Here is an 11,610-nt window from a genome sequence, read left to right on the forward strand (position 1 = left end):
TTTCTATTCAATAATTTCAAAAACACATGAGCGTAGACAGATAATTCGGAAACTAACGCGATCGAAAACGTTGTCCAGAGTTTTCATGAGGCCTCCAATTTCATTGGAAAACATCATGTCCAACACAGTGTAGGGCTTCCCTTTTTTCTCATTGACTTCAGAATCATCCTGTACAAAGCGTATAAATCACTTTCTTGCCGTTACGTTTATCCACAAGTATCTCTATACCGTTGTTGGCAAAGCCGCCTTCAGTTGATTAGACGCATTATCACCGGCAGCAATTGGTTCTTCCATCTAGCAATATATAATAAATTAAATCAAAAGATTTTTAAACAAATACTCAAAGGAAAAACAGACACATACGTTTTCGCCGACACTTGTGCTATCAAAGCTGTGATGCACTTCAACTTTAACAGTAACCAACTTCCCCTGGATGTTCTGCAAACGGCAGTTTTTGTTGATAAAAACAAAAAAACATCTTTGTCGAAAATATTCATACCGATTTGGAGCGTCTTTTACCCGGTTTCTCAACTCCAGCAACTTTTTCCTGCAAAATAAAACACAATTAAGTTTAGTTATATCAAGTATACAACTTTAACAAAGTGGATATAAACAAAAAAGGACAGTTTATATTAAACTAAAAACTCAAGACAGCTTTATGAAGTTTACCAGAGGAACTTCTTGTTCATTCGTCCCGTGTGCTGCTTCTATCACTTCCAACTCAAGAGGCACATCCTTCGATACTTGCCGCACTTTCTGCGAAAAGGTAAAAAAGTCAAAGCTAATACGCAGTGTTACAGACAAGCGTAAGTCTTACTTTTGTAGCACTCTTTCTTCCGAAGCAATTTCCCATTGTTTTCTTGTAAGATATCTTTAAAACTTCACCTCAATAAATATAACCTCTTCCCTCTTTGATTTACTACACTCTAAATTTCCATTTTTGAAAACACATTTACTTGTCCATTGTTTTGCGTTGGTTGCGAGGATACGGTTCATTGTTACGTTTAACTTGTTTGGGGTTCAGTCAATCGTCACAATTACTACTTTATTGCATGACAAACCACTGCAATTGCCTGCATGACAGGATATATTGTTGTTGCTGGTACAGGTCTAACGAACAAACTTGTTTTACCGCGATTTGATATATTTAACTAATTTTCTGAAGAATTGTAACGTTACAACCTGAACAAAGTAGTGTAGGGCTAAAAGCAGAACACACGCAAAAGCATGCAGTATCAACAGTACAGTCCATGAACTTTAACATTCATTGGCATTTAAGGCGTATAGCACTGTGACAAAATATGGATAATTTAACAAAATTCTAAACTTATTTTTTACTTACTGGGAGATTAAATTGCGGAAATCAATCTTTTTAAATGTTCTGTAGATTAAAGGTATTTGTGCCTCGTTTATCTCATTCCGGTGTTGTCAGATCAGCGGTCAGTGTTGCCGGGGTGGCGGTTTTCCTACCTAATTGGGCTGGTTTTCGGCATCCAGTTCGGGTTATTTTTACGGATTGTGTTTTTTTGGGGGGCAGATTGCCAATGAAACATTCAACAAAACATTTTGAAACATTTTTATCTGACAACATTTGCTCTCATGGGATTTCATTATGTATCCAACCAGCTTGTGTGCGTTTTGTTGCTTTTTTGTCAATTTTATCATTCGTGATTAGCCTTTTTGAGAGTGTTGATGGTGTTTCAGAGCCTAATTTTTTGCGTTGGTAATTTCATGTTGTTGAGGAAAATAAAATATTGTACAAGTTTTTCCGGTTTGTTAAAAGTTCACAATTTCAAAAAATTGCATATAGGCTAAGTAAAGTAATACTCTTTCTTCATGCACTAGTTTCTTAATACTAAGCATAAGATAAAACATGGCAACGTCCTTGGGAGCAAACAGATATAACAGACAGAATTGGGAAGAAGCGGTAAGTTTTAATATTACACAGTTTTGCTTGGTTACAAATTGTAACATACAATTACACATACAAATCGTATAATACAATAAAAATGTGAATGTAAAGTAACGTATGTCACTACACGATCCTCATTTTTAAGGTTGTCCCTTAATTTAAAGTTTTGTGTCTCGGAAAGTATGAGCACTGTCATTTTTATGTCGTTTAGTTTTGACAGGGTGTCTTTATTTTTTAGCTGCACATGGCTTCCTTTGGTCTTTATTATTTATATGCTTTATCTCAAACAACATAAAATTTAAGCCTTTCCATTTGTGTTTAAAACAAAATTTGTAACAACAAACCACAAGAACGCAATGAAATTAACAAACAATTTAGTGTACTGTTTTTGTTGTTAATAATTGTTCCAGTAGTTTAGTGAGAGCTGCTCCAATTTTATGGTTGAGAACGGAATGCTGCTCAATCACAATTTGTATGGCATACTAAATAGTTTATGTATGTAAATACTTCCATATTGCCAATCTTTAAAGATTTCGAACTAATATTTTTTAGGATTTTCCAGTATTGTGTCAAACATGTCTTGGAGACAACCCCTACATACGAATGGTGAGTATGACATGTCAGTTGCACAAAAACATGCATTTGAAAGTTTTTTATTTTCTAGCAGCTTGATTTTACAAAAGAAAAATATTCAATAGACAACAAGTTTTTATTAAATTATGTAAATTTGCAGACAAAAGAAAAGTTTGGAAAAGAATGCAAGATTTGCGATCGTCCATTTACTGTTTTCCGGTGGTGTCCAGGAGCAAGAATGCGCTTTAAGAAAACTGAAGTCTGTCAGACTTGCTCTAAGTTGAAAAACATCTGCCAGACCTGCCTTCTTGACTTGGAATATGGTTAGTTTAAAATTCAATGACACCAGGCCAAGAACATCAAATGAAAAAATTGTTAATTTGCTCATGTATCTTTCTGATTTGTATTTCAGGTTTGCCTGTACAGACAAGAGATTACGCCTTAGGAATAAAAGATGACTTAGCGAAGTCTGATGTTAACAAAGAATACTTTCATCAAAATGCAGACAGAGAGGTATGGATTTTCACCTTTTTGCTCCTGTGGGTTGAAAACAGCTATAACAGAATTAAAACATAAGCTATTTTGTCACAGATTGCCAACACTGATGGCACTGTAGCTGTTGGTTCTGTCGGCAAAGCTCAAGCTCCTAGTGATCTTCTTATGAGGCTTGCAAGAACTGCCCCATACTACAAGCGTAACAGACCACACATTTGCTCCTTCTGGGTTAAGGGCGAGTGTAAGCGTGGGGAGGAGTGTCCTTACAGGTATGAACAAACTTTAAGTTGAAAATTTGATTGGAACTAATGTTATTGCTACTTAGTTGTTCTGAATTAAAGTAGTCAAATAGAATTGTACAGTTGTCCAAATCTGTATGCAACACATTTTTCTACTATGCTTACCATGACGTATCAAAGACAGTGTCCAGCCATGCCCAACTAAAACTTAAACCATTTCTTGCACATTCTTAGTTGTGTTCAGATGTTAAAAAAACTTTTTGCTCTGTGTACGCCAAGATGAATTTCTTTAAGATTTATTCCTGAATGTCAGGTTTATTCCTAATTTTAAGAGTTCAAAGTTTGCGGGGTCTAGGTACTTTATTTGAACAAAAAACTGTTTTAGCTGGGGTGTTGCTTTTTGCAGACATGAAAAACCAACAGATCCTGATGATCCTTTATCTGACCAAAACATCAAGGACCGTTACTATGGAATAAACGATCCTGTTTCTAACAAACTTTTAAACCGAGCTGCAGAAGCAGCTGAGCTAGAAGCTGTTGCTCCACCTGAAGACAAAACAATTACTACTCTGTACATTGGTGGTTTGGGTGATGTTATCGAGGAAGATGACCTGAGGTAAATGCAGAACTGCTCAACCCACAGTTTTTAATTTACTGTTTTAAAACATAGCTATCATCAACCAAAAAATAACCCAGATGCTTTTTAATACTTGAGTTCGATTTAAAATTACATAATGTGGATCTGATCCATCACTATGTCTTATCACTAACCATTTGTGTTTGATAAAAAATAGGTATGTTTAGATGGGAAAGGTAAACACGCCAGACAAAAATGAGTTTCTGAGATATAATCAAATTTGTATTTTGTAAGACAAAATTTGGTCAATCAACTCTAACTATAAACCTTTTTCGGTACAGTTTTAGTTAAGTGGTTTCTATTTTTCAGAAATCACTTTTATCAGTTTGGTGAGATTCGCTCGATTCACATGGCCACCAAACAAAACTGTGCGTTTGTTCAATACACCAGACGGAGTGAGGCAGAGTTGGCAGCACAAAAAAGTGCAGGCAGATTAATTCTGAAGGGAAAGAGGTATGTTACTTCACAAATTTATTTCACACTTCAAAAACAATTATATAAAATGCCACCAACTTGTGGTGGTACTGGCACATATTTGCCATATTATATCAAACAGTAACATATTGCTGCTGGGAATGTACACACACAGATAATATTTAGATTTGGCCAAATGTGAACTATCAATATTTGGTTGCATCATAAATTTTGACATGTGTTGTTACAAATTACACACACCACACCACACCACACCACACCACACCACACATCATAGTGTTGCTTGCATGTAGTTGTAAATGAAAACAATATTAAACTGTTAACAATGCCAAACAAATTACCCAATGACAAAAACAAGTACAGTTTGTTTACAAACAATGCTCAAAAACTAATATGATATCACATGTATTCGAACTAACAATGGGATTTTCATGCTACCCTAACGGGGTCTGGCTAATTGGGAATAATGTATTGGTACAGATATGTACATACCAAAAAATCTATTTCAATTACTAGTGTATATAGCTGCATGAGCCACTAAATACATTATGATCTAATTTTTGTACATTTAACACAAATTTCTAAATCAATTCAGACTGGTTGTAAGATGGGGAAAATCACAAGGAAGCAGCAAGAAAGACTCTGACACAGGGAAAGTGGCCAGAACAAGCTTTCAATACAGTTATGACCCTGTTCCCGGTCTTCCAGGAGGTAGGAATCTTGTTTCTTAATGTTTTTTAAATATTTGAACATATGTTCTGTTAAAAAAACAGCATTACCGCTGCCATCAGAGGTTGGAACTGGATCAGGGCAAGGGTTCAAGAGAGGAAACATGGTGGAGCCACCACCTCCAGGAACCAACCTACCACCGGGAATGGGAGGTATGCCCCCGAGAATGATGGGAATGCCCCCTCCAATGCTTATGATGCCCCAGAGTAAGTTTAACCCCAAGACTAAATAATTATTTTAGGTCTATGGTTGGGTTTATGTTTTTAGCTAATTTGTTGTCAATAACTTTGGAGTTACAATGGTCATACTGTTGCAGTGTACAGCCCAGGGGTAAAAAAGTAATTGTATATCTTTGAATGATAGCAATCCTTTCCATTGTTTTTATTTCGAAAACAAATCAACCTGATTGTTGTATTTTGTGTTGTGTCACACAGATTATGGTGGAGGACCATCCAACATGCCAATGCCTCGGATGCCAGTCCATTATCCATCACAGGATCCTCAGAGAATGGGGTCGAACATGAAGTGAAAACTATTTCCATCATAGCTTGTGTATTTTGTGGTCCCACGCTGGTAATGTTTTTATGGGACTCCCAAGGTGCCGGCGAGTGAGTGAGTGAGTGAGCGGCAGTAACGTCGGCGTTCAACTGGTGTGACATAGTTACATTTACGATGTGTCCAAAACCGATTTTCGCCTAAATAAACTGACTGGGACCAACGTGTGGGTTCAGTGTTATTAAATAGTTGCACTGTTTCAGGGAAAATCAAACCACGTAGTTCGTGGGAGAAAAATAGTATTGTGCCATGTGGGTATGTTTGTTAGTGGAGGCAAAATCTTCTATTTAGTGAGGACCTTAATCAGATGCGAAACATTTTTCTATCGGTTTGCAAAATTATGGCAAATAAAATTTATCATTTATTGGAACTTTCCGAAAGCTAATCAGCATTCCAAAAGATACATGCCTCTGAAAGTAAGCAGACCCGAAACTATGATTTCTATCGAGTGTTACTAATGATCAATGTAGTGGTGGTCAAAGTGTGTGCCCGTCTCCAGTGAAAAGACACTAGAAAATACATTTATAATGTTTTTTTTGGCGGAAAACACTTTTACTAGAGAACTCTTAATATATTTGTATTTTGCACTTGTTAAACATATATCTTGCAAGTCATTAGTTTTCCACAGTTTTTGCCATTACAGTTGCCTTTTTTCCTTGGTCTCACTTCGCTATGTTTTACCGTGAATTTTAGTGTCACTTTCCCAAGGATAACAAACATACAACATTTGACAATATTTGTAGAGGCCGGCCCTTAAATTATAGTCAACCGAACAAACAACACGAGGTGCAGCATAGACTTCGACAGTTTGTTCAGTGAGCTCAGTTCGGAACCGCAAAGAGTTATACAGATTTTTAGATTGTACAAAGGTACAGAATTTTATGACGCAAGTCATAAACTTTAGACATTTAGATGTCTTTCGCAACAACAACAACACTAAACTAACACGAACTGTCCATCTCGTTTCGTAAATAAGTGAACGGCAATTTGCCGGCACCCCATCGACTGTTGGTGGCAATAACGTTGTTGGTGGGCATGCTTTTATTACGGGCGCGTTGAACAAACCTGGGGAGCGTGACATTTGAATGCTTGCGCCCGGTCCTACTGGCCTCGGTTGCGAGCTAACGTCGCGGCGAGAAGAATGCAGTTGGCTATCAGTCGTAATAGATTCAGCTGTCATGCTGTGAGCGAGGCTGTAGCTTAGTTGAGAGTGCGAGTTAACGGAATTTGCGAGAACGACTTCTGTGGTGAGCTGCTGCCAGAGCGCAAATGAATCTCGACAGTTGTGATCTGGTTTTGTGACGTATGTTTGACGCCCGGCAGCCGGTGGGAACTCGTTAGTCATTTGCGTTGGCGGCCTTACTTCTTGTTTATTCAAATTGATCGATGTGCGTCCGGAATTATAGGATGGAAGGTGTTTTTGTTATAACAGCACGCTGATTATAAAGTTGAACCTCGGTAACTGCGTGAAATGTCGACTTAATAAGAACAGAACGCTTCAAAGAGTTTTGTGTTTGTACAAATGCCACACCCGAGTAGTAATGGCTTGGGTAAATATCAGCTTTTACATGATCGTCAGTTTAACAAAGGTACGTAACAGGCTAAAGTTTGGGTTTTTAGCGTGAAAGACTTTTGAGGGTTCACTTAACTAAACCGAATAGCGCATATCAGGAAATTACGTCAGGCAGTCTTGCCAGGCATGTACTTCGGTATCCTGTTGAAGAGCAGAGATAAGTTCGTGTGTTCGTTGGGACGATTTTTACCGTTTTTCAACAGCTTAAAAGCAATGAAGTCAAATGTGGAAGACATATATTACTCTGCTGCTGTCTGTGACCATAAATACATTTGTTTCGCCGCAGGCAGGTTTTATTTTGTCATGATAAATGCCTGTGAATAATAGCATAAGCTGAGACTGGACAATGCAAGAAGTTTTAGTCAAAAGCAAAAACACATCGAAGTATTTGTTGACAGTTACAAGCCAAGTTCGGGAGTGTGTTTTTGGCGCGATTGGTTTTAACAATAATGAAAGGAAACGTTTTTGTCAACGATTACGCAATACAGCTTTTGCGTGAAGAAGAGTCGGTTAGGTGCAAAATCTAGTGGGACAACACGGTGGACTCGTCTCTGTCAAAGGGTTTACGGCTATTTCCATATTTGGAAGTTTCTAATGCGGTGATTCCCCTCATGGAGTACTGGCACTTAAATTATTCAATGAACAGCAAGATCATGGTAGGTCGCAGATAACCAGGCCAAAATTAAGTGTTTAATATATTAAAATGAACGATTAAACATCAATTTATATGGTCAGTGGCATGTAACTTTTGAAACAAATATGTTAGTATCATAAAAAAAAAAATTCTCAAACTACATTCAATGCAAATTGCTGAGGTTTTTAGGAAAATTATTTCTACTTTTAATTTCTGTACACTTTTTGTGTGATTTTATTTCGTACGATTTGTTTCCAGTTATTTGGGTCGCTAGTTTAGATATTAAAAACATTAGACTTCAAAAATATCATGCCTCAGCCAAGAATCCAAACATCTATCACACTTTTTGGTTCTCCTCCATGGGGTTTTCGCTTATCTGGTGGAAAAGAATTCAACCAAGCATTAGTTATTACACGGGTAAGGTATCTTGTTTATAAAAACTTTGCTTTTTGTTTTAACCTTGACTTGCATCTTTAGATCACACCTGGAAGTTTAGCTGCGAAGTGTGGCCTTACTGCGGGTGATGTTTTGATCACAGTTAATGGACAATATGCTGGAGAGATGACCCAGGATGAGTGCGAGGCCAAAATCAAACAAGCTGTTGGATCATTGTATTTGGTTGTAGAAAAGTGAGCATCTGAATTGCTGTTGGTCAAAGCATGGCCACATTTATTTCAACACTTCTTTGCAGAAATGCAGCCAAAGTGTCACAGTTGCCATCAGGAGAAATGACAATGGAGGCAGACAGAAGTGTTTATGTGAGTATTTGTGTTTTTTGTGCAAATTTGCCTGCTACATTTGTGTGACAGAATTGACAGTCTGTGTGTGAGGTCTGTCCTAAAGTGGCATTCTAACCATCATGTTTTTAATGCATGTTTGTGTCCTGCCTGTTTGCATGGCACACCACACTACAGACCAAAGAAAAAGAGGAACAGGATCGCGTGGCTCGTCATAATCGTTCAGCAAAGCCATTTGCCCCATTTTCACCCAGCACCGATGTGACTCAACCAAAAACAACAACTGCCCCCAAGAAAGCTGGGTTTAGATCTGTAGCTGCTCCCACAAAATCATCTGGTGGCTCTAAAAATGGCGGCAATTCAAGAGGTCAACCAGATGGAGGCCCCCCTGTTACAACCCCTGATTTTATAGAAGCACCAGCAGCTGAAAGCAATAAGCATGTGCTTGGCCCTAATGCAGCTGTGGGATTATATTCTGGTGCAAACGTAGAGGAAGCATACAATGCACAAGTTCGCAGCTCTGACTTGTAGGAATTTACTACAACCGTCACAATACCACATATATCAAGTTTCACCATGAGAGTGTTTTGCATTTGCTTGTAGTGATTGCTGTTGTTTAAATGACGTCAGATTGTTGATTGTACTTCTTCCGTCCATTGATTGCCATTCAGGACTGCCTCAAATCTTGAGGGTGGCCGATAGCCACTTGCACGCATCCGTATCCACCGCCTATATAAAAGACCTAATTACTACCTGTATTACGGCGCGCCGCTTAATTACATGTACACTGTAATTCTACCCTCTCGTAGCGATTGCCTTTTAAGCTTGGTGAACGACTACCGTAGCTATAATCAGCCTATTTTGTGATCACAGCTGCAGTAATGTGTGCGCCGCCAATTTACACCGTCATTCACTTTCAATTAACCGTGAACGCATCGCCATAACGACGCACTTTTACCGCGCCTTGATCAAGTTCGCCTTTCTGCACACCTATTCACACCACATTTGACATGTGACTTAAGGTTACGTGGCGACGCACTTTTCACCCACCACAGCCTTGTTGTTAATCGCTTACGTTTGCTGCTTGAATTATCCCTTATAGCATAAGTGTTGTGTGGTTGTGTTTTGCACAAAGGCACCAGTGTCATGCTTACGGCTTTGTGTGGAGATGTCAGCGGAGGATAAGGTAAAACGATAATAAAGTTTGTACACATCGCTTTTAGTTTGCACTTTACGATAAGAGAAAACTTGCTGAAAGGTTGCGTAGAAGTTTTATATGAAGTAACAAATAGTGTGGTGCTTTCAGGCACCAAAGTCTGTCGGCTCCAGTCACAACCGCACAGCTCAAGGCTTCCGGCCAACCAATGGACCCCCAACAGCGCCGAGGTAGTAAAAATAATAGCATAGACATAATGCAATACGTGGTCCCAAGACAAGGAATTGTTGTTGTGGTTAAACGTGTGGTTAGCAACAATACTAACTAAGACAGACAATACCAAAGAACGTACACCGCTTGTGTGAATTGATCACAATTTATTTAGCCTGTACGTTATAAGCTGGCCTGTATGTCTATAAGTTAGCCTGTATGTCAATGTAGTAAAATATTTGCCTCTATTGAAAAAGTCCTTGATCAGGTTTTATTTTTTCGAAACTAGACTAGTACATGCGCCGTTCGTCGCACCAACTCAAGTTCCAGTTTTTGATCCGACAGCTTTAAAGAAGACCGCTGCAACGAAGCAAGGCGCAATGGTGGTAAGTGACCACGTAGTAAATCTTTGTCTAAACTACTTTCCCATTACAATTCGACAATGCACAGATGAAAGGCCCTGGAAAATCTCGGGTTATCCATGCTCAGTACAACACGCCCATGGGAATGTACTCGAACGACAATATCATCGACACAGTCCAAGCTCAAGCGCAATCAGTGGGCGTTTCTTTGCCTGGGTAAAGTGTATAAAAAACTACTAGTTGTTTATACTTTACGTCATTTAAAACCAAATTTCCATAAATGAAGCAAAAAGGAATATGTGGTATAACAATTCGTGATGAAATCTTTGTATTTTTGTGCCAAAAAATTACAACGAAGATAAACAATAACCACGAAAAATAAAAAAGTCCCCAATGAATCCCATCCATCGTGACATCATAAGCACCTTTTATCACACAATAGATAAGTGCAGGTCGTTTATTCGATAATATACCAACTGGTCGCATTTAAAACTGGAGTTTGCATTTATCTTCCAATAGTGCCGGTGACGTCACAGGCCAGCAGACGCCAAGGGATCCGGACTCGGCTGTGTACAGGGAAGTACATAGACAAGATGCAACACCCAAGGGAAAAGCAGTGCAGTCTCGAAGCTTCAAAATGCTACAAAGCATGGTACAACCTGAAGACGTGGATGTTCAATAATTGTCTGCTTGTTAAGCGTACCGTTTTAACAGCAACAATTTACTGGCGGAACTTATCGTCCTTTTAACTGAGCATAGCGGGTGTTGTTCGTCGCACTTTTCTGTACAATTGTTTTCGTGATTCACTATTCGCACTGGCTTTTCTTCTTGGTAATTTTACGCATAGTGTACAGCCTTTGCCAGCACACAGCCGGAATACAAAACTTCAACACAAAAGTACAGTGTTTCCCAAACTTGTTTGATTGATAACCCCGGCAAGGTTACATAAAAAAATGTTAAAAAAAACAGATAGTATCCTTGGAACCCTTTAAGTTGGTTTTTCCTAGAGTTCCGCGGAACTCAAGTATATAACTTAGTCCAGTTGATTAGATGTAATCGTCCGAGTTGTCACAAGTCTTTGATATTCTAGGTAGCAAAGGTGACGCACCAACTAGAAAACAACCAATAGTAAAATATTGTGGGTAATAACATCTAAACCCGTCGTTATTGTGCTAGTAAATGCTACAAGTTTATCCAATTATTATTAATTTAGAACGCTAAACTTTTCTCGATAAACATGGGACTTACCTTGTATGTTTTGCAGTCTTGGGTGCTGAACGCAAAGATGGCTAAAAAATTGTTTAAATGAGCTGTTTTGGGAATTGCCAACTAATCGTCATGATCACATACTTACAGACGGTGG

General features: G+C 38.5%; 2 protein-coding genes across 3 annotated transcripts; both read left to right on the forward strand.

Annotated features, from left to right (window-relative positions):
- The first annotated feature begins 1,728 nt into the window (after positions 1–1,728).
- On the forward strand, positions 1,729–5,730 carry LOC145911255 (pre-mRNA-splicing factor RBM22-like). Its single transcript, XM_082998538.1, has 11 exons — positions 1,729–1,771; positions 1,861–1,927; positions 2,465–2,518; positions 2,646–2,808; positions 2,898–2,998; positions 3,077–3,249; positions 3,626–3,835; positions 4,166–4,309; positions 4,887–5,002; positions 5,065–5,226; positions 5,455–5,730. The coding sequence occupies exons 2-11, from the start codon at positions 1,874–1,876 to the stop codon at positions 5,547–5,549; spliced, it is 1,272 nt and encodes a 423-aa protein (XP_082854664.1). The 5' UTR covers positions 1,729–1,771; positions 1,861–1,873; the 3' UTR covers positions 5,550–5,730.
- Positions 5,731–8,035: 2,305 nt separating this feature from the next.
- Positions 8,036–11,139, forward strand: LOC145911253 (PDZ and LIM domain protein 3-like). Of its 2 annotated transcripts, XM_082998535.1 has the most exons (7): positions 8,036–8,199; positions 8,260–8,411; positions 8,474–8,540; positions 9,826–9,905; positions 10,175–10,271; positions 10,336–10,463; positions 10,767–11,139. In XM_082998535.1, the coding sequence occupies exons 1-7, from the start codon at positions 8,092–8,094 to the stop codon at positions 10,927–10,929; spliced, it is 795 nt and encodes a 264-aa protein (XP_082854661.1). In that variant the 5' UTR covers positions 8,036–8,091; the 3' UTR covers positions 10,930–11,139. The 2 variants fall into 2 exon arrangements, with proteins under 2 accessions (XP_082854661.1, XP_082854662.1); XM_082998536.1 differs by lacking the exons at positions 9,826–9,905; positions 10,175–10,271; positions 10,336–10,463; positions 10,767–11,139 and adding an exon at positions 8,697–9,735.
- The last annotated feature ends 471 nt before the right edge of the window (positions 11,140–11,610 follow it).

This window comes from Ascidia mentula, chromosome 8, assembly GCF_947561715.1.
Source record: "Ascidia mentula chromosome 8, kaAscMent1.1, whole genome shotgun sequence".
Classification (NCBI taxonomy): domain Eukaryota; kingdom Metazoa; phylum Chordata; class Ascidiacea; order Phlebobranchia; family Ascidiidae; genus Ascidia; species Ascidia mentula.

Bases quoted from the DNA above. Each gene is read 5' to 3' on its own strand.
- LOC145911255 (XM_082998538.1), top strand. From the start codon at position 1,874: ATGGCAACGTCCTTGGGAGCAAACAGATATAACAGACAGAATTGGGAA. The intron at 1,928-2,464 runs GTAAGTTTTAAT...AATATTTTTTAG, and splicing joins GACAGAATTGGGAAGAAGCG to GATTTTCCAGTATTGTGTCA. The intron at 2,809-2,897 runs GTTAGTTTAAAA...TTTGTATTTCAG, and splicing joins CCTTCTTGACTTGGAATATG to GTTTGCCTGTACAGACAAGA.
- LOC145911253 (XM_082998535.1), top strand. From the start codon at position 8,092: ATGCCTCAGCCAAGAATCCAAACATCTATCACACTTTTTGGTTCTCCT. The intron at 8,200-8,259 runs GTAAGGTATCTT...TTGCATCTTTAG, and splicing joins AAGCATTAGTTATTACACGG to ATCACACCTGGAAGTTTAGC. The intron at 9,906-10,174 runs GTAGTAAAAATA...TTTCGAAACTAG, and splicing joins GGACCCCCAACAGCGCCGAG to ACTAGTACATGCGCCGTTCG.